The sequence below is a fragment of the Bos javanicus genome, chromosome 2 (genome assembly GCF_032452875.1).
Source record: "Bos javanicus breed banteng chromosome 2, ARS-OSU_banteng_1.0, whole genome shotgun sequence".
Lineage (NCBI taxonomy): Eukaryota > Metazoa > Chordata > Mammalia > Artiodactyla > Bovidae > Bos > Bos javanicus.
In genome coordinates this window covers 135,282,687-135,305,307 of record NC_083869.1, presented here as the reverse complement: position 1 = coordinate 135,305,307, position 22,621 = coordinate 135,282,687, and the positions used below count along the sequence as shown (strand labels likewise).

At 50.2% G+C, this 22,621-nt stretch overlaps 1 protein-coding gene across 1 annotated transcript in view; it reads left to right on the top strand.

Annotated features, from left to right (window-relative positions):
• Positions 1 to 17,850: 17,850 nt before the first annotated feature.
• PADI4 (peptidyl arginine deiminase 4) overlaps positions 17,851 to 22,621 on the top strand; it is a 28,364-nt gene continuing 23,593 nt past the window's right edge. The window contains exons 1-2 of the mRNA XM_061395419.1: positions 17,851 to 18,081; positions 21,091 to 21,271. Of these exons, the coding sequence (XP_061251403.1) occupies positions 17,990 to 18,081; positions 21,091 to 21,271 (273 nt within the window). The 5' untranslated portion in view covers positions 17,851 to 17,989. The remainder of the gene's footprint in view (positions 18,082 to 21,090; positions 21,272 to 22,621) is intronic.

The window sequence follows — 22,621 nt, the reverse complement described above, 5'->3', positions numbered from 1 at the left end:
ATTTAATCCTACATTATTATATTTTCATTGGACTATAATTATTTTGCAGGGCTGTGTTAGTTTCTGCTGTACAACGACGGGGATCAGCTCACTGTTGTCTGGTTGCTAAGTTGAGTCTGACTCTTTACAACTCCATGGACTGTAGCCCACCAGGCTCCCCGGTCCATGGGGCTTCCCACGTAAGAATACCACAGTGGGTTGTCATTTCCTTCTCCAGGGGATCTTCCCGACCCAGGGATCAAACCACCTCTCCTGTCTAGCACGCGGGTTCTTTACCACTGAGCCACCAGGGCAGCCTGTGAATCAGCCATGTGTACATACACCCCCTCCCTTTGGGGCCTCCCCGTGACCCCACTCCACACCACTCTAAACAAGTACAGCTATCCCTACTCTGTATCGAGCTCAGGGGTAGGTTCTGAGGATATAGCAGTGAATGAGCAGGCGTGAACCCTCTCTTTAGGAGGCTCACAGGTTAGCAGAGAGGCGAGGCCGACAGGCAAGGAGAACACGGCAGAAGTTCAATTGTAAGGGCATGTGGAGAAGGAAGTGGCACCCCACTCCAGTACTCTTGCCTGGAAAATCCCATGGACGGAGGAGCCTGGTGTGCTGCAGTCCATGGGGTCGCTAAGGGTTGGACACGACTGAGCTACTTCACTTTCACTTTTCACTTTCATGCATTGGAGGAGGAAATGGCAGCCCACTCCAGTGTTCTTGCCTGGAGAGTCCCAGGGACAGCGGAGCCTGGTGGGCTGCCGTCTCTGGGGTCGCACAGTCGGACACGACTGACGCGACTCAGCAGCAGCGGCAGTGATTATAATGACTTCCGTATTTTTCGTGTTAAGCCCAAGCTAAGCACTGAACTTGACAAGAACAGCACGAGAGAGGAGACGTATAGACCCACCAGGGAACTCATAAACGGAAAAAAATTCTCAGTAAAGCTCTTAGCAACTGCATTCAGAAAGGAGAATAAGGATCAGATTGTACACTATCAGATCAAATCAAATGGGTCCCACCAATGCGAGCTTCGTCTCAGAAAATCAGTTTGGTAGATTAATAGAGCAAAGAAGAAAAGACACAATTGTCTCAATAAATTAGAAAAAAAGCTGAAAAAAACTTCCATTTATGATTTTAAAATAAAACTTTAAGAATAGAAAGGAACTTCCTTAACCCGACAAAGAATTCCTACCAGAGTAGTTCTCAGAGGGCATCAGCGTGGCCAGGGAACTTGTCTGAGATGGAAACCCTCAGGCCTCATCCAGGCTTACTGAATCCGAAACCCTGGGGGCTGGGGGTGGGGAGAAGTCTGGGTTTTAATAAGCCTTCCAGGTAACTCTAGTGCTGGTAGAGCTTGACAACCACCGATGTACAAGAAACCCACATCAAAAACTATACTTAATGATGAAATGTTGAAACCGTTCCTTCCAGGTACAGAACAAGATAAGAGTGTCCATGATCATTAGTTTTATTCAGCATTGAACAGAAAGCTCTTGCAGTATAGTAAGGCAAGAGAAAGAAATAAAAGGTTGAAGGTTTGGAAAGAATGGTTTCCTATGTAGAAATCCAAAGCAGTCTGCAAGCTGTAAGCGGGGAGGGAGGTGTGCTCACACAGTTTCAGGGGTGCTAAGGACTTTTTATTCCTCAGCCTGGGTGGGGTTGACGTGACATTCACTCTGTTGTTACCCCTTAAAATGGCTGCATGTTACAGCCTCCTCTGAATACGTGATACATTTTGCCCTTTGCAGAAGTGCACACAGATAGAGGCAACTGCAGAAAGCACACAGGCGTGGCTCAAGTTCAAGCACATGGCCCACACGGAACCAGGGCAGGTCCCCACCTCCGGCAGCAGATGGCAGAGGACTTGCCAACCTCGGGAAGGGCAGCTGGGGGTGGGCGGCCAGGAGTCCAGCCGCTCTGAAGCTCAGGGAAGAGGAGGGTGCCCACACGTGGGCGACCAGCCTGTAATCACCGGGCACCTCTCTCCGGAAGAGTTCCTGGGCGCGTGTGGGTGGGGGGCAGCGGTCGGCAGCGGTCAGAAAGCCTCGACTCTCTCCGGGTGGGAGGGATGGGGAGAGGAAGGAATCGTCGCTGGAGGGAGAGTCCACAGCGTCTGTGAACCGTCACTCTGCCGGCAGAACGTTCCACGCGCGTGTTTGGGTGGAGCGTGTCCCCAGTGTCCTCTGCTCCTTGAAGGGGGCAGACACCCCTACCTGCTCTGACAGATGCTGCCGGTGCCCTCCATCCCCTGCCGTTCGCTCACAGAGCTCCAGCCCCCAAGTGCCAGCACTGCTCTCTGCCGGAGGTATCCTCTGAGTGCTGGGCCCAGGGTGCAGGGGACTCGCCCCCCATGAGCGGCCCTTAACCAAGGCCAATGGGAGTAGGCGCATTGGTGCCCCTGGGTGGGCTCGCTCAGGGGGGCGTGAGCTCCACTCCGCTTCCCAGGCTCCCCAGTGGGTCAAGCTCCCGGCAGCCCCAGGTGGTAACCATGGAAACAGGCTCACTGGCACACCTTCCCTGACTTCCCTCCCTGCCTCGTTTTCCCACTGCTCTCCAGTGGGTGCGGCTCCTCCCAAATAAAGACTTGCTCTCAAACTCTTATCTCGGCATCTCCTTCTGGGGAAACCAAAGCTGTGAACGCTGCCCCGGGCCCCTGCCAGGAGATGGAGACTGCTCACGGGGAGCCAAGAAAGCAGACTCCTGTCTGGGTTCTGCACCAACTCGACAATGACCTCAGGCCAGTTACGGCTCTGCCCCGAGCCTCAGTTTCCCCATTCAAAAATGAAGGGAAGCTAAGGGCATCTCTGTCGGTTTAGAGGTAAATGCTCAAAAGAGAAAGTGACCCATAAGCATTAAGAACACCCGTCCTTAATCAGCTATGCCTTGTCCTTTAATCAGCTAAACACCAGCGTACAAGAAAAACGACCACCTGTCGTATTCTCAAAATGACAAAATTATGATGATGGGGAACATACAGCTGTTCCCAGGGGGTTGGGAAGGTGGAGGGGTGGGTGGGTGGGAGTGGCTGAAGAGGTGGCGCCAAGGGGTGTCTCTGCAGTGAAGGAACAGTCTAGATGAAGCTGGAGTAATCTACTGTGTCGTAAAATGGCACCGAATACACGCAGACTGGACCCATGTCCGTGTCCATAACGCCCTGGTTTGGGGCAAACTTGTTTGAGAGTAGATGGGGCTTCTCTGTAATGCCTTTGCAACCCCCTGTGAACCTTCTATTTCAAATAAAAAGGTTAACGAAGTAAACAAGAGAGAGAAACCCGCACTGAATGCTGTATGGCACCACACATGTGTGGAATCTAAAAAATAGAAGCACATTCTGGTTCACAGAAATGGAGACTAGAATGGTGGTGGCCAGAGACTGGATGAGGAGAAAATAGTAGAGTGATTTAAGTTAAAATCAAAACAGAGTGATTAACCCCATTAAATCAAAATAGAGCGATTTGAGTACAAATTTTCAGTTGCAGGAATGATTTCTGAGGAGCTAATGCACAGCATGGAGACTGTGGTTAATAACACACTGTCACACACTTAGAGGCTGTGACAGTGGATGGCGAGGATTCTCTCACACACCCAGATACACAGATTATCAAACAGTAACTGTGTGAAGTGTGAATGTGCTAATTACCTTGATCTTGGTAATCATTCTGCAGTGTATACACATATCAATCGTCATGCTGAGCACTTTAAATGTTCACAATTATACTTGCCAACTGCTGCTCAACAAAGTTTTTTTGTAAAGATAAGGGGGATAAAAAGGAACACCTATCTTAAATTACATGGTCTATGGTGGTTAATTTTATGTGTCAACTTAGCTAAGCCATGGCACCCAGATATCTGGTCACACATCAGTCCGGATGTTGCTGCGCAGGTATTTTTAGATGAGGTTAATATTGCAGATCACCGTCTGTAATGTGGGGGGCCTCATCCAATCAGTTGAAGGCCTTAACAGACTGCTGCTGCTGCTACTAAGTCGCTTCAGTCGTGTCCGACTCTTGTGTGACCCTATGGACGGCAGCCCACCAGGCTCTTCTGTCCACGGGATTCCCTAGGCAAGAATACGGGAGTGGGTTCTTGCCATTTCCTTCTCTCCTTAGCAGACTAGAGGCTAACATCCTCCAATGAAGAGGGAATTCTTCTAGTGGACTGCCTTCACACTCAAGCCACGACATCTGCTCTTTCTTGGGGCTGTTTCCTGCTTGCCCTGCAGATTTGGGACTCACTAGCTGCCGTCTATGGGGTTGCACAGGGTCCGACACGACTGAAGCAACTTAGCAGCAGCAGCAGCAGCAGCAGCTTCCAGTCATGTGAGCTGACTCCTTAAAACTTCTCCCATGCACACACAGTGTGTATAAGCATGCTCAGGAGCTTCAGTCGGGTCTGATTCTTTGAGACCCCATGGACTGTAGCCCACCGGGCTCCTCTGTCATGGGATTCTCAAGGCAAGAATACTGGAGTGGGTTTCTATGCCTTCCTCCGGGGAATCTTCCCTACCCAGGGATCAAACCCATGTCTCCTGCATCACAGGCGGATTCTTGACCACTGAGCCACTGGGGAAGCCATATGTATATATTCTGAGAGAGAGAGAGGTCTCTATTGGTTCTGTGTCTTTGACTTTTGTTTGATGTTCCGTGAAGGCAAGAACCCTTCTGTCTCTGTGGCCCTAATACCAGGCACAATACCAGGTGCAGAAGTGTGCTCAGCTGATGTCTTTGAATGAGTCTCAATCAGTAAACCAGCGGGCTGGTGTCTTTCATTTTCCCTCCTAATTGGCCAGCAGAGCCTTGTGGTTAAGGCTTTGCCATCAGCTCGATATGGGTTCAGATCCTGATTTCCATTACCACCAGTATAAGATCTTGTTTGAGCCCTTTCACCTCTTTGAGCCTCAGTTTATTTGCCTACAGAACGAGGGTGACAACCCCTTCCTCCTGGGGTTGATATGAGGACCACTGAGGTGATGTGTGCCAAGGGTTCGCCTGGAGCCTGCCCGGAGCCCAGGATTCGCTAGTCAACGCTGGGCACACACTGGAAAATTCTCTGCAGGAAGGCAGTCAAGAAAGCATGTGTTGGGATATCACACTTGGAAGCAGGACATCCCAGAAAAATCGAAGGTTTCCCCCTTCAACTAGGGAAGAGGTCCTGGCATACAGCGAATGCCTGATGCCCGAGTGAAAGAGTCGTGCGCAAGGAACACGAAGCAGCCGCTGGAGGCCCTGCTCGGTGAGAGACGGGACAAGAGCCCTGGACGCGAAGACAAGCGGCAACCAGGGTTCCTGCTCCTCCGCGAAGGCTTCTGAGCCCAGGACGTCATAGGCCCAAGAGGTCTGTTCATGCTGCCCTCGCAGAGTCCTTGCGCGGCAGCCCTCCCTGGAGAGCGGCCGCACAGTGAGGTCTGGAGCAACCAGGAGGGAGCGCAGGAGAAGCGGACCCCAGCAGGCAGGCTGCGCCCAGACCCCCACAACCATCCCCAGCCCCGCCTGCCAGCTTCCCAGCTGGGAGTCAAACCACTGAACAAACAAATCCGGGCAAGCTGGCCCCACAAGCCTGGCTGAGAGGAACGTGAGGTGTCAGTGTTATTTTAAACCGGCTCTAGGTTCAAGTTTGCATAGCAGTGTTATTTTAACGCAGCTCCAGTTTCAGCCCTCAAGCTGCTGCTGGAGAAATCGACAATCTACCCAGAAAAGGCAAAGCTAGATTCGGGAGGCGACAGCTTGCCCACAGGCCCGGCTCCTGCTCTGGCCCTTTCCCTCCCTAAGCTACGATTCGGGAGGCGACAGCTTGCCCACAGGCCCCGGCTCCTGCTCTGGCCCTTTCCCTCCCTAAGCTCCTGCCTGATCAAAAGCGGTTTAAAACCGGAGCGCGAAGGGCAGACAAGCAAGATGACAAGCATCTGGAGCATTTCTCAGCCTCATCAGGAGCTAGACACAAAATACAGCCGTCAAGATAGCAGAAAGGCAACCAAAAACACGAGCTGCTGGGAAGGCCGGGAAGAAGCGAGCTTCCCTGTGAACTGCTCATAGAGCTGTGATTCTACGTTATCCTTTGGAAACAGTTTTAAATAGCAGGAATGCTATCTTCCAAAAAATAAACAAGGTAGTGATCCTATTCAGAGATACATCTCTATTTTTTTGATTCATAATAACAAAAAACGAGAATCATGCTTGCTCAAAATGTAAAGGCACTTGGGAATAGGCAGGAAAACGGTCCTTTTGTTTGATGGACTATATGAAACCACCACCGCGTGAACCTGCCAGGTCTTTACAATAATGGGATGAGTGCCTTCAAGTTAAGCGAAAAAATCTGGCTACAAAAGGAAGTGACCTGTGAAATGACTAACTGGACTAGTCGGGGTGGTTGCAGTCATCATTACCTAGGGAAATGGTTTTAATTCTGCACGATTTACTTCGAACACATTTTTAAAATTTTAAATGTACGAAAAAAGAAGGAAAAAACGGATGTAAATGCACAAGATAGAAATTTGTTGGTGTCCTGTAAAGTGAAAAAAGTTGTGCAACAGTAGTTTTGGCCTTAATCCAATCATTTATAATGCTCTAGAAGAAATTCTAGAAGAATCCACGCTTAACTGATAACACAGGTTGCAGCAGAGAGTGGAACAAGGAGACGTCAATGAGGAGGAATTTCTCTTTCTACTTAAAAAAATAATATTACCTTTGCGATAAGGACTGGAAATTTTAAAAAAATTATATAAGAGCAGAAAAGAATCCATAAGACATGAAATTTAAAATTCTGTATATAAAATACAGAAGGAAATAAAATTATGTGCCAGAAATGGGGCTGCAAAGTTGGACACGACAGCGACCGAACAGCAAAAGTGATCTATGGAATCAGGGAGTATTTTTATTTGTGTTTCCTCCAACTAGCCTTCTCCCCCGCAGACTTGTTATTATCAGCCACTTGTAGTAAGAAGGGGGAAATGTCCCATAAATGTTTTTAAAAGGAGACTGTGGAACTCAGTAACCCTACCACGTGAAATATGAAGTCTTCTCTGGGGAGTATCCATCAGCCGGATACAAAGCTCCAACCCTGGAGGCATTTTGAGTTTCCTCCAGCAGCTACAGACAGAACCTCGACTATGGGGGTGGAGGAAATGCCTCCTTTAAACTCTCAAATAATGAGCTGGTTGCTTTCCCCAAAGATGAAAAGAATTGGCTCTTTGAGTGAATCCCTGCCAAAGCGGGGAGGCCTCCTCCCCACAAAGAGGGAAGTGGATCTGAGCCCTTACTCTCCACCATCCGGGTCAGGTAGTGGTGGAGGGAAGACAGCTTGGGCTCTGAGCCTGCCTGCGTCCACACGCCTGTTCAGATCCCTGGCAGTCCAGATAAATGCCTGAGATCTGCATTACCCAACTCGATGAAATGTGAATAGCTGAAAACCAGAGGAGAGAGAGAAAGCATTTGGAATTCAACCAGGCAGCAAAGCAATTAGTTGAAAAAAGTTAGCCTCAGTCCCGTAGAGGAGTCCAGACTCAAAGCAAATGAAAGAATTACCCTGAAGGTATAGCTTGAATTCGGATAAATCGTTACCCCTCCAAATGACAAGGACTTGGAGTTCTCTGTTGTCATAGTAACTAAAAACCACAGGCTCAGTGGTTCTTCTGTGGCCAGGGGAGAATCACTTTATGTTTCAGGTTCCTGCCCCCAAAACACATCTAGTTGCTATTTTCTTGAGATAATAAAACTGCTCCTTTATTTTACAGGAGGCCAGTGGAGGAGGAGAACTGTCATGACTACCCATTCACACACGGGGCCAGGGGTGGAGAGTAATAACAAGGCACGCCTGTGTCTCCCAACCAGGATGGTATCGGCTGAGACCAAAAGCCCCACCATCGTCTCCTATGACAAGAGATGAACTCAAAAGTGCTATAGATAAATCGAAATAATGAAATCCTCAAAAATATTGAAGTAACCCTTATAAAGGCAGGGAAAACAAAACAGAAGCAAATAAATAAGCCCTAATATATCAATAATAACATTAAATATTAATATTCTAAAGGTACCAATTAAAAGACAGAGATTAGGTGAATACATTTTAAAACTATATACTGTCTACAAGAAACTTACTTCAAACATATAAAAATAAGTAGGTTGAAAAACAAAAGAATGGAAAAGATATACCATGCAAATACCAACCAAAAGAAAGCTGGAAATAGCTTTATTAATATCAGATGATGTAGACTTTGGGCTTCCGAGGTGGCTCAGTGGTGAAGAATCTGTCTGTCCAGTGAAGGAGACTCAGGAGGCTTGGGTTCAGTCTCTGGGTTGGGAAGATCTCCTAGAGGAGGAAATGGCAACCCACTCCAGTATTCTTGCCTGTAAAATCCCGTGCACAAAGGAGCCTGGCGGGATACAGTCCACGGGATCGCAAAGAGTCAGACACGACTGAGCGACTGAGCATGCGTGCACAGTGCAGACTTGAGAGCAGAAAATGTACAAGGAACAGAGAGGGACGTAAGACGATGGTGAAGATTCAGCCCACCAGGAAACAGCAGGCTCACGTGTGTGCTCCAAACACAAGCGCTGCGAGAGGCGTGAAGAGCTCACAGAGCTGCGGGGAAAGACAGGCAAGTTCACAGTAATAACTGGAGATGTCAACACCCCTCTCTCAACACTTGAGAGAACAACCAGATGAAAAAATGCAGAAGAACGGAAAACTCCATAACAGAATTGAATCGGCATTTACAGAACACTCCACCCAAGAACAAAGCCAGTGGAGGTGACGGGATTCCAGCTGAGCTATTCCAGATCCTGAAAGATGATGCTGTGAAAGTGCTGCACTCAATATGCCAGCAAATTTGGAAAACTCAACAGTGGCCACAGGACTGGAAAAGGTCAGTTTTCATTCCGATCCCAAAGAAAGGCAATGCCAAAGAATGTTCAAACTACTACACAATTGCACTCATCTCACACACTAGTAAAGTAATGCTCAAAATCCTCCAAGCCAGGCTTCAGCAATACATGAACCGTGAACTTCCCGATGTTCAAGCTGGATTTAGAAAAGGCAGAGGAACCAGAGATCAAACCGCCAACATCCGCTGGATCATTGAAAAGGCAAGAGAGTTCTAGAAAAACATCTACTTATGCGTTATTGACTACACCAAAGACTTTGTGGATCACAAGAGGCTGTGGAAAATGCTGAAAGAGATGGGAATACGAGACCTCCTGACCTGCCTCTTGAGAAACCTGTATGCAGGTCAAGAAGCAACAGTTAGAACTGGACATGGAACAACAGACTAGTTCCAAATTGAGAAAGGAGTACGTCAAGGCTGTATATCGTCACCCTGCTTATTTAACTACTATGCAGAGTACATCATGAGAAACGCTGGGCTGGAAGAAGCACAAGCTGGAATCAAGATTAACGGGAGAAATATCAATAACCTCAGATACACAGATAACACCACCCTTATGGCAGAAAGTGAAGAAAACTAAACAGCCTCTTGATGAAAGTCAAAGAGGAGAGTGAAAAAGCTGACTTAAAACTCAACATTCAAAAAACTAAGATCATGGCATCCAGTCCCATCACTTCATGGTGAATAGGTGGGGAAACAAGGGAAACAGTGAGACTTTATTTTCTTGGGCTCCGAAATCGCTGCAGGTAGTAACCGCAGCCATGAAATTAAAAGCCGCTTGCTCTTTGGAAGAAAAGCTATGACCAACCTAGACAGCATATTAAAAAGCAGAGACATTACTTTGCTGACAATGGTCCATCTAGTCAAAGCTATGGTTTTTCTAGTAGTCATGTATGGATGTGAAAGTTGGACTATAAAGAAAGCTGAGCACTGAAGAATTGATGCTTTTGAACTATGGTGCTAAAGAAGACTCTTGAGAGTCCCTTGGACTGCAAGGAGATCAAACCAGTCAATCCTAAAGGAATCAGTCCTGAATATTCATTGGAAGGACTAATGCTAAAGCTGAGACTCCAATACTTTGTCCACCTGATGCAAAGAACTGACTCCTTAGAAAAGACCCTGATGCTGGGAAAGATTGAAGGCAGGAGGAGGAGGGGACGACAGAGGATGAGATGGTTGGATGGCATCACTGACTCGATGGACATGAGTTTAAGCAAGCTCCAGGAGTTGGTGATGGACAGGGAAGCCTGGCTTGCTGCAGTCCATGGGGTCACAAAGAGTCAGAAAAGACTAAGCAACTGAACGGAACTGAACTATCCAAGAACTTCAGAATAAACATTCTTTCCAAGGGCCTACAGAACATGTACCAGATAAATCATACCCTGGGTCATAAAGCAACTTCAACACATTTAAAAGAACTGAAATCATACAGAGTGTGTTCTCTGACTCAGCGGAATCAAACTAGAAAACAATAACAGGAAAATGTCCAACTGGAAACAATGCTTTGAAACTAAATAATGAACTTCCAAACAATCAATGGGTCAAGGAGAAAATCTCAAGGGAAATCTCAGAATACATTGAGCTGAGTGAAAATGAAAAGACAGCATACCCAAATAGGTGATATTCATCACTGTTGAGCAGGAATGTATAGTATTCAATGCTTAAACCAGAAAAAAGGGAAAATCTAAAGTCAGTACGGCTCCCGTTGAGTAACTCTATGAAGAAGAGCAAAAGACACAGAAACGTGCCGAAGGAAGGAAGGAAGACAGAAGCAGAAAGTAGTGAAACTGAAAACAAAAATAATAGAGAAAATCAATGAAAAAAAACCTGGTTATTTGAAAGGATCAATAAAATTGGCAAACAGCTAGCTAGATTGACAAATTAAAAAAGAGAAAAGACACAAATTACCAGTATCAGGAATGCAGTGGAGATAATCAATACAGGGCCTGTAGACAATCAAAGTTTGATAAAAGGATACTGCAGGCTACTCCGCACACAGACGTTTGACAGCTCGGATGGGATGGACCATTCTTTGAAAAGCACAAAGGAATGCAACTTACCCAATATGAAATAGGTAATTTGAATATCCTTTTATCTATTAAGGAAATGTAATCCCAGGGATGGGGGAGCCTGGTGGGCTGCCGTCTATGGGGTCGCACACAGTCGGACACAACTGAAGCGACTTAGCAGCAGCAGCAGCAGCAGCAGGCCGCTTCAGAGTGGGGCCTGGGCCTGGAAAGGTTCCTCACCGAGAGACTGAGAGGCCTGTAGCCTGTGCCAGTCTTGCCACCTTGCTCGGGAACATCGTCCCTATTTCAGAATCAATAAGCACTCTGCTTAAACGCGTACTCAACGGCCCCGAGGCACACCCTCAGCTCTCACCATTTCAGGCTCTTGGAGGAAGCGGAGCAGTTCTCCTCCTGAGGCACGAGCTGGGTGCCCTCAGCCAGTAGCCCTGCCACGGGTGCGGGGGGCACCTGGTAGCTGCCAGGGACTGCTGGACGCTCTGGAGCTGACGCGCTCTCTCTTCTCCATGTGAGCAAAGCATTTCCATCCAGGGCTTGACTGGGCTGTTTTCTCGGCAACTTCAGTACCAAGGTACGGTGGGCAGAAGTGTTTGGACTTCTCTTGTCGGTGCCTGCCCTTGTGATGACCTTGTTATCCTCCAAGCAGTTGGCGCCCTCTCCTCGCACTGGTTGTCGATGCCCAGTGTTCTGTTTGACAAAATGCAAGGTAATCCACCCCCTTGATACGGTAAAGAAGAAAAACCATATTAATGGATGAAGAAAGAGCCTTTGAAAAATCCAATAGTCATTCATGATTCAGATTTTTGCAGATTAGAGAGAGGAACTTTCTCAAGATGATACAGGGCGTCTACAAAAAGCCTACAGTTAACAACATACTTAACGGTGAAAAGCTGAACGCTTTCCTCACAAGACAGAATGAAACAAGATGATCATTCTTGCCACTGTTATTCAACTTAGTACTGAAAATTTCTAGCCAGTGAGAAAGCAACGAAAGAAGTAAAAGATACACAAATGAGGAAGGAAGACATAACGCCGCCCCTGTTTGCAGATGACAGGATTATTTATACAGAAATCCCAGGGAATCCACTGAAAAACTCCCAAAACTAATAACTGAGTTTAGCAAAGTCATGGGATATAAGATTAATAGATAAAAATCGATTAAATTTTGATATACTAACAATGAACAGAGGGGCAAAATCAAAAATACAATACTACTTACGATCAGTCCCCCAGAATCAAATACTTAGGTGTAAATCTCGCAAAATATGTATAAGACTTGTATGCTGAAAGCTGTGAAAGGCTGATGAAAGAAGGTCTAAATAAATGGAGAGACAGACCGTTTTCATGGATGGGAAAATTCAACACAGGAAAATGTCCATCCTCCTCAAACTGATACAGAGGTTTAATGCAATTACTATCAGAATCCCAGAAAGCTTTTTTTGTTGGTATATATAAGATTACTCTAAAATTACAGAAATTGCAAAGGAACAATATGAGCTAAAACTCTTTTGACAAAGAAGAATAAAGGGGGAGCAACTAGTCTACCCATTTCAAGATTCAGCTACAGTAGTGAAGCCTGTGTGGATAGACAGATCACTGAAGGGAAGTGGAGAACTCAGCCCACACAAGTGTGGCCAGCCGAGTCTCTGACAAAGTTGAAAAGAGATTCAATGGAGGAAGGAGAGTCTTTTCTGCAAACTGTGATCGAGCAAGGCTGTACCTTAAAACAAACGGTGTCTTCCTCTTAACAAGAGACAGTGTTTCTGTACAGCTGCTCTGAGCCAGACACTGGCAAAGAGCAGAGAAAGTTCCTGCTTTCGTGGTGCTAACATGCTCACATTCACGGTCCCCAGGAGAACTCCTGGATGCTAGGGAAGGGGTGCGGACACCGGGGGTCAGAGGTAGGGTGGGTGCTACCTTTGGACAGCTCCGGAGAAGGGATGCAGGGGCACTGACCTTCATCTAGCTGGCTCCCCGGCCTTTTCTCAAAGATGACATAGTGAAAGTCATGAGTATCCCACCTCCCGTCTCAGCCCCTGATGTAATGCCATCTGTCAACTACCCACAGGTTTTCCCTCCATCACACCGCTGTGGGGTTCCCATGAGTGGGTGCGGTAAAAACGGTCCATCCGAGTCAGTGTCCCCAGATCCTTCCCGAGCCTGAATGGATCCTGAGCAGAAGAGCAGGACCAGGTGCGGGGGCGGGGCAGGCCTGCGGGAGCAGAAAGGGGAAGAGAGGGCCGGCCCGGAGCCCTTAGACAGCCCCTTAATAACAGGGGGCGCCTGCCAGGGCGGGCCAGTCTGGATAATGCAGACACACTCCTGTTTTCTACCTGAAGCTATGGACAGGCTGGGGGCCTTGTGCTCCAAGGGACTTCAGATCCCTTGGCCGAGGGATCTGAGCAGGAGGCAGCTGCGTGGTGCACGGAGGGAGACGAGCAGAGCTCAGCCCGAGTCACCACTTCCCGTCTGCAACGGTGAGGGCCGCGGCGAGTTCCCTAACCCCTGCAGCTCTCAGTTTCCTCATCTGGAAAACGGGGAGAGTGTAATTCAGACGACGTTTGCTGTGAGGATGACAGGTGTTGCCTACCAGCAGCTTGACGCAGGTAAGGGCCGCGTCAGAGAGCAGAGCAAGTGAGACAGAGCTGGGCTTGAAACCCGCCTAGGAGCCGCCTGGCCTCGAGCACGGCACTTCTCACCTCGGCAGAAGCAAGACCAAGTCCTGCCCACTGGGTTACGGTGAGAATTAGAAGTAACGCAGCCTGGGGCTTCTCCGTTGGCACAGTGGCTAAGACTACCCTCCCAATGCAGGGGGCCAGGGTTCGAGCCCACGTACCGTAACCAAGCGTGCAAACGCTGAAACTCAGAGTGCGTGTGCTGAGACACAGACGAGAGATCCTGAAACCAAGACTCGACTGAACTTAACTAAATGTTTAAAACGCAAAGAAAGAATGCAGCCCAAGGACCCGGCGGCAAGACCAGCACATGGCCGTGTCTGTTATCACCTTCATCCTTTAAACCTGCTTTAGACAAAACCTCATTAGACTCTAAAGAGTGCCAGGGATTTCAGAGGCATTCCATGAATAGCTGCTGCGTGAGGAGCTAAGTAACTGAATCTGAACTGTATCAGTGGATGAAGAACACTGAAGGAATGGCCCCGCCGTCTCCTCCAAACGCGACTTTGCAGCATACGCAGTCCTGTCCTCAGTCTCCGGGAAAGATTCCTGACGCCAGTTCCTTTGCCCAGAGTGACACCATCACGATCACCCAGAGGAGGAGAGCCAGGCTGGTCCCTGGGGCATCAGCGCAGGGGCAAATGCCCAGAGGGCACTGGGCAACCCTTGGCTTAGCCTGACTTCCTCCCAAGAAGCAGCTGGGCTGGAGTTTCTGCGTTTCAGCAGAAAGAAATGCCCTCTTTCTCCAGGGTTTCTGGCCTAGACTCTGAGCCAGCTGCCCTCACATGAAAAAGGCTTTGCTTCCCAAGCCCCAAAGTCCCATTCAGGCTCTGAAAGGGTTAATGTCTTCTGCGAGAGCGATGGCTGGGCGGGCCTCAGGGAGCCTCGCAGGAAGCTGTCCGCAGGGGCCCTGCCATGGGTCAAGTGCTGGGCTGGGTGCTGGAGAACACCCTGGTATTCAGCCCCAGGGGTTTAGCGAGCACGCACGATGCGTCGGGAGCTGTGCTGGGTACCGAGGTGCAGCCAAAACCAACAGGGGCCCTGCTGTCAGGCTTTGTCGGGGCACAGACATTTACACCCACGCACACACACACACACACACACAATGACAAGCTGCGGCACGTTTCAGGAAAAGAGCTGAGTGCTCTGCAAAAGGATAAAGAGGGACAAAGATAAATCCACAAAGGCCCTACCAATAACCCCAGGCACCGGTACAATGAATGCGTCAGTGTTGCTTATGACGCGGAAAATCTGTAAACAGCCTTCACGTCCAGTGGTGCAACGGACGGAGCTGCATCCCCCCACTCCCGTTCACGGCATCCGGTCCCGTCACTTCATGGCAAATAGATGGGGAGACGATGGAAACAGTGAGAGACTTTTTTCTTGGGCTCCAAAATCACTGCAGATGGTGACTGCAGCCATGAAATTAAAAGATGCTTGCTCCTTGGAAGAAAAGTTATGACCAACCTAGACAGCATATTCAAAAGCAGAGACATTACTTTGCCAACAAAGGTCCATCTCATCAAAGCTATGGTTTTTCCAGTAGTCCTGTATGGATGTGAGAGTTGGACTGTGAAGAAAGCTGAGCACTGAAGAATTCATGCTTTTGAACTGTGGTGTTGGAGAAGACTCGTGAGAATCCCTTGGACTGCAAGGAGATCTAACCAGTCCATTCTAAAGGAGAGTCCATTCTAAAGTCCATTCTAAAGGGTGTTCATTGGAAGGACTGATGCTGAAGCTGAAACTCCAATACTTTGTCCACCTGATGTGAAGAACTGACTCATTGGAAAAGACCCTGATGCTGGGAAAGATTGAGGGCAGGAGGAGAAGGGGACGACAGAGGATGAGATGGTTGGATAGCATCACTGACTGATGAACATGAGTTTGAGCAAGCTCCAGAAGTTGGTGATGGACAGGAAGGACTGGCATGCTGCTGTCCATGGGGTCACAAAGAATCGGACATGACTGAGTGACTGAACTGAACTGATTGACCCCCAATTCACGTGTTAAAGCCTCGATGGTCCCATCTATAATGGGGACATCGCAATAGGAGCTACTTCATGGGGACGTTGGCAGGAAGCAGGATTGGAACTCAGGCCTGACTAATCCCACAGTCCTGCTCTTAATTAATAAGGCAAATGCTTTGTTTCAAAGCCAGAGAAAATAAACAAACAGACTTCCATATATGTTAAATAGACATTTCTCCAAAGACATACAGATGGTCCAAAGTCACATGAAAAGACGTTCAGCAGCGCTCGTTATTGGAGAAACGCAAATCAAAACTGCAGTGAAGCGTCACCTCGTACCAGTCACAACGGTGATGATCAGAAGTCTACAAACAGTAGATGCTAGAGAGGGTGTGGAGCAAAGGAAAGTGTCCTAACTGTTGGTGGGCAGGTACATTGGCTCAGCCACTATGGAGAACAGTGTGGAGGTTTCTTAAAAGAAAACTGAAAATAGAGCTCCCAGGAAACCGCAATTGGAGAAGACGTGTGCAGCCTAGCCTTTGCTGCAGCACTGTTTACAACAGCAGGGCACGGACGCAGCCGGAAAGGCCGCTGAGAGCAGGAAAGAGGATGCGGTGTACGTGTATACACAACGGAATATCACTCAGCCACGAAAAAGAAGGAAATAACGCCATTTGCAGTGACATGGGTTGACCTAGAGAGTGTCATAATGAGCAAAGCCAGACAGAGAAAGACAAATATGTGATGTCACTTATATGCAGAATCTTAAAAAGTGGTATAAACGAATGTGTTTTCAAGACAGAAACAGAGTCACAGGTGCAGAAAACAAGCACGGTCACCAAGGGAGGAAGGAGGGAAGGACGAATCGGGAGGCTGGAACTGACTAGACACACGACTAGATGCGAAACAGCTAACTGTTAATGGCAAGAACCTACGTGTAGCAGAACCTACTATGTAGACACGGAGCTCGACCCAACGCTCTGTAATGACCGACACGGGCGTAGACTCTAAAAAGGAGCGGGAACGTGTATGTGCGTAAGTGATCCACCTCGCTGTACAGCAGAAACTAGACACCGTTGCAGATCCGTATGTTTCAGCGAGGACTCTGCTGACTCCAGATCCCCGAGCACGCCTGCTCTGGGCATCGGCTGTGGGACCCATCCCCCCACTCCCTCACCTGCTCGGGCAGGCGGTGAATGCTGCGTCCAGAGCAGGATGCCTTTGGTTCACGCCCCGGCTCCGCCACTTTCCAGCCATGAAATCGCTTCATGACTCAGTTTCTTCCTCTGGAAAATGGGGATGATAATGGTGCCGACCTCAGAGAGCCTCTGTGAGGATGAAATGAGGGAATTAACCCACCTCAGAGGCTTGCCTTAGTGAGTTTTTCCACGCCAAGGCCAGAGAAAGATGCCCCACACACCCAGGAGAAAACCCAGGAGACTGAGCCATCACGGGAGTGACCCAGCCTGGGGTGACTTGTCCCAAACCTGGTTAGACTTTTATTTTAAATCCCTTTTATTTTATTGTTTATTTTAATCGGAGTGTAATTGGTTTACAAAGTTGTGTTAGTGTCTGCGGTACAGCGAAGGGCATCCGCCACACACACACCCCTCTCCCTCCGGAGCTCTTCCTGCTTGCCCCTGGTCCCACGCCCAGGCCATCGCGGGGCACCGAGCTGAGCTCCCTGCGGCGAGCAGCAGCTTCCACTAGCCGTCTGCTTTACACACGGCCGTGTGTGTGTCAGTCCTACCCTCTCAACTCGTCCCCCACGCCCCTTCCCCGCTGTGTCCACAAGTCGGTCCTCTAAGCCTGGGTCTCTATTCCCGCCCCTTCCCCGCTGCGTCCACAAGTCGGTCCTCTAAGCCTGGGTCTCTATTCCCGCCCCTTCCCCGCTGCGTCCACAAGTCGGTCCTCTAAGCCTGGGTCTCTATTCCCGCCCCTTCCCCGCTGCGTCCACAAGTCGGTCCCCTAAGCCTGCGTCTCTATTCCTGCCCTGCAAACAGGTTCATCAGTCTCATTTTCCAGATTCCGTATCCGTGCGTTCATACACGGTGTTTGTCTTTCCTGGCTCCTCTTTGAAGGTGTAGCCCAGTCTGTGCCTCAGCCTCGCCTTCTCCTCTCTGATACCCTGTCTGGATGGGCCCAGGTGTCCACAGCTACAGCGGGGGATGGGGCAGGGGATGAGTCCTCAGACCGGCACCCCCCTCACAGGCTTCCGAAGCCCTCAGCTCTTGCCAGGACGCTGACCGAGCCGGCCTGCCACCAGTCCTGGCGTCAGTGCCAAATCGGGTCCCGGGCCTGGGGGCAGCTCCAGGACAGAGGAGGGGCCGAGAAGGAGGGGCTGAGCCACAGACCGCAGGCGCTGACTCATGGCCTCCGCCGGGCGCTGGGCAGATAAAGGAAGCAGCCCCAGGGCCTCCTGCAGCCGCAGGGACGCACCAGCCAGCGATGGCCTGGGGCACGGTGGTGCACGTGGCCCCAGGGCAGCCCACCCAGGCCGTGTGTGTGCTGGGCACCGAGACGCAGCTGGATGTCTACAGGTGAGCGGGGAACGTTCTGGGGCCGCGGGCAGCCCTGGGGCTGTGGATGAACGGCTTCTGCTGCCATACAAGCGGGTTGGCGCAAGCTTCGGCCACTGCTGGGCAGAAGCCGGAGAGCCAACAGCCGAGTGGCCCTGGGATTCTCCTGGACCTGAGGCAGCGGTTCATCGCCACAGATGAGCGGGGCTTCCCCAGGGCCTCACCGCAAAGGAAATCTAGTAGGGCAAGCTGGACCACATCCTTTCATGCCTGAGGCCGTGAAGCGCAGGGAGGGTCTGTGACTTGCCTAAGGTCGCAGAGTGCGTGGATCCTGGGAACGAGTCTGGCCTCCGGGTCTCACGGCCCCGGCCCGGTTCCCCTTGTGCTGTGCTGCCCTGCGCTGCTCAGTCAAGCCTCCCTCCGTGGGTGGGTGAGAGCACGGTGTGATGAGACAGGTTCTGGCATGGAGCGGCGGGGGCGGAGGCCTGGCCCTGCTATTGGTTAGCTGAGATGCCCTGGGCGCCTGAGCCTCAGTTTCTTCATCTGTGAAATGGGGATTATACCCACTTTGTAGGGTGCTTGCAGGATCAAGTGTGAAAAACTTGAAAATGTTTGTTGAGTACTTAGTACGGTGCTGGACCCGCCCCGGTGGTTGTTCTCTCGTTCATTCCTTCCTTCGACAAATGCTAATTGAGCCCCTATTGTATCCAAGCCCCTGCCAGGCTCTAGCTGAACAGGGTGGTCTAAGCTGCTCGTGGTGGGCATGGCTGGGTTGTTGCCGTTGTCGGGGGGCGCAGTGCCAGCCTCCAGCTTCCACCACCGCAGGTGGGCACCTGTGCTTCTAGAACAGTGCCCGCAGGTGGGCACCTGTGCTCCTTGAGTGTCGCCTGACTCCTGAAGGGGGGCAGCAGAACTGCAGGGAGTGTCTGGGCCTCCTGGGGACACGGAGGCTGGCAGGGGGCTGAGAGGGTGAGGACTGAGGGGAGAGGAGGCCCGCCGTCATCCAGGCCACCCTGCGCCGGGGAAGTGTGCCCATCGGGGAGGCCTCGAGCCCAGGTTCAGCCCCGCTGGCTCACACGGTCACGGCGACACTCGCGGCATGCTTGGCACGCACAGCTCACATCACACACAGCTTGGCACACACACTCGCGGCACGCTTGGCGCGCGCAGCTCAGTCAGCCCCCGTGAGGCGGGCAGCGCCGTCCCCAGTTCACGGAAGAGGAAACTTGTTTGTTCCATTTACCTTTCAGGCGTCCATTTTTTTCTATGTTGACTTTTTCTCTGTACTTGCCTTTTTGAAGGAAATGTTCCTGTTCTCTTGAAAAATTATTGCGTTTTCTCCATGTATGGAGATTTATGGACTCTGTTTCTGTTCTTTTGGAGAATACCTTTACATTTTAATAATAGAATCTTTAAAGTGAAAGTTGCTCAGTCGTGTCCGACCCTTTGCCGCTCCGTGGCCTGTACCCCACCAGGCTCCTCTGCCCATGGGGTTCTCCAGGCAAGAGTACTAGAGTGGGTTGCCATGCCCTCCTCCAGGGGCTCTTCCTGACTCAGGGGTGAAACCTGGGTCTCCCACATTGCAAGCAGATTCTTTACCATCTGAGCCACCAGGAATTAAACACTATCTTAATCCTCTCTTCAGTCAAGCACCTCAGAATACTTTAACTGTCAATACCCCTCCCAATTTACATTCTGCCTTTTTTTTTCTTAATCTCACAATTTTGATATTTTTATAAACTTTTAAAATACAGACAATACTCTTTAGATTAACCAAAGTATTTACCATTTTATTTGCTCACCATTCTTCCTTGCATCCAGATGCTTCTAACATTAGATATCTTCTTCTTAAGGTATGCATTGGTTTTAAATTAAAATGCCAGTTCTTCTTCATCTGAAAACATTTTTATTAAAATATAACTTTATGTACACAAATAAAAGTTAATGGTTATTTTTTCAAGATACTTTGAAGATGTTACTTAACTGTCTTCTGGATTTCATTACTGTTGTTGAGAAGTCTACTTTCAATCTAATTATTATTCCTTTATAGGTGACCAGACTTTTCTTCTCTCTGGAAACCTTCAAGATCTGTTTGTCTTTGGTATTCTTAACCACAGTGAGGTGTGTGTCTGTGGGTGTATACGTGTGTGTGTACACATAGAGAAGGGAATTATTGACAACTTCCGTTACTCTCCATATCTCAGCAACGCATCAAAGAGTACATTCTAAGAATTTCCCTGGTGATCCAGTGGTTAAGAATCAGCCTTGCAATGCAGGGGACGCAAGTTCAATCCCTGGTCTGGAAACTAAAGTCCCATGTGCTGAGCCTACTGAGGCCGAGTGCCGCAACTAAGACCCAAAGCAGCCAAATAAAGAAATTGAATAAATTTTTAAACAAGACTGTACTCTACCCACAGTCCAGTGTTTTGCTAGAGTACTAAGCTGCCACCACTCCAGAAGCAGAAGCTTGTCTGATTCTTCACGTGTGCACACCCCTATGCGTGCACGTCTGTGTGCAAACCTCTGGGTATGCACCCCACTCTCCACACACACCTGTGCATGTGCCTTGGTGTGTCCCTTCCCAGTTCCAGAATCAGTCCTCCGGGTCAGGGGATTTCCTTTCTGCTCCTCACTGTCTCCTGCGGGCGTGCGTGCGTGCTAAGTCGCTCAGCCGTGTCCGACTCTCTGTGACCCCGTGGACTGTAGCCCGCCAGGCTCCTCTGTCCATGGGATTCTCCAGGCAGGATCACTGGAGTGGGTTGCCACGCCCTCCTCCAGGGCATCTTTCCAACCCAGGGATCGACCTCGTGTCTCTTATGTCTCCTGCGTTGGCAGGCAGGTTCTTTACCACCGCGCCACCGGGGAAGCCCGCTGCCTCCTGAAAACCTCCTTATTACCACCGGTCAGGGGCAGTGTGGCTGCCTTGTGGTCTCTGCACTGGTGGGAAAGGAGGAGCCCTGGGGCCAGCCACAATGGGCCGGGCCCCACCTCACCATGTCCATCTGTCCTCCCCATCTGTCTCCTCCACAGCTCTGCCCCCAAGGGCTACACGTCCTTCAGCATCACCGCCTCCCCAGGAGTGGTTGTGAAGGTCGCCCACAGGCCTCCAGCCAAGAAGAGTCCCACAGGCTCGTCCCAGTGGCGCCTGGAGCCCGGACTGGACGTGAGCCTGAAGCTGAGAGCGGCCAGTGAGAGCACAGGGGACCAGCAGGTGAGGGCAGCACGGGGCTGGGAGGCGGGGCGGCCACCAGGTCCCGACAGGCCTGCCCCTCGGCCTGTCCGGGGTCAGCAGGTCCCGACAGGCCCGCCCCTCGGCCCCTCCAGGGTCAGCAGGTCCCGACAGGTCCTAACAAGACAGAGCCTCCTTGTCTTCGGCAGAGCTCATGACAGCTTGTTCCAGCCGTAGCATACTCACACTGAGATGATGTCGGGGGCTTACGGAGGTCAGGGTTTTGACTAAATTTATTCACCCAGCAAATGCTTAATAATCGCCTTCTCTGTGCCGGGCACCGTCAGACCCTGAAGATTCTAATGAAGAAGAAGGTGAGATCGCAGCCCGCGTGGCGCTTGCGGCCTGTGGGCGAGCATCAGACAAGACAAACGACTGGAAACGGTGGTGCGGCTGGGAAGCGCTCAGCCCGGCAGCCCCGGGACACTGGTCCTTGCCCTGTATTTAGCTTCTTCGGCTGCTGTAACACAGGACCACAATTTTAAAGCAACAGAAACATATTCTCTCACGTTTCTGGAGGACGGAAGTCTGAAACCAGGGTGTCAGCAGGACCGTGTTGTGTGGCATCAGTTCTTTGAGGAGAATCAGTTCTTTGCCTCTTCCAGTGGCTGCTGGCTGTCGGCAGCCCTGGACTGATGGCCACGTGGCTCCAGGCTCTGCCCCGGGGCCCGTACCTCCTCCTCAGTCTCTCTCGGCCTCCTTCTTAGCAGGACACTTGTCACTGGACTTAAGGCCTGTCTGGATAACCCAGGATGATCACAAGGTCCTTAATTACATCCGCAAACATTTTTTTTCCCCCAAATGGGGTCACATTCACAGGATCCAGGGATTAGGATGTGGACATATCTTTTGAGGAATCACCGTTTAACCCGCTGTACTCACATTGACTATAGATAGATAATCAGGGCCCTCCAGAGGGTCTCACACACAGATCTGGGCCAATAACCACTTGTTCCCAGCAGGGGAGGCCAAGCAGTCTCTCCGCGGGGGCAGAGAGTTATTTCCTGTTGTAGGAACAGACCTTGGGCATCAAAGCTGGTCAGCGAGTGAGTACTCAGGGAAAGCTTCCTGGAAGAAGCGGCAAGCTGAAGGGTGCTCTGCACGACCTATTTGAGAGGGGTAAAGAGGAGCTAGAGCTCAGCACAGAGGGTGTGGCCCGAGTGCGCACTCTGGATAAGAGAGGGTGAGATGTGTGTCGGGGAAGCTGAAAAAGGCTTGTATGGAAAGAAAGGAGCAGGGAGAGAGGGAGCCGGTGTCAGAGGGTTGGCATCCGGGACCTCTTTATCCTGGGGAAACAGGAAGCCAACGGGAACCTTTCATGCAGGAGCAGCG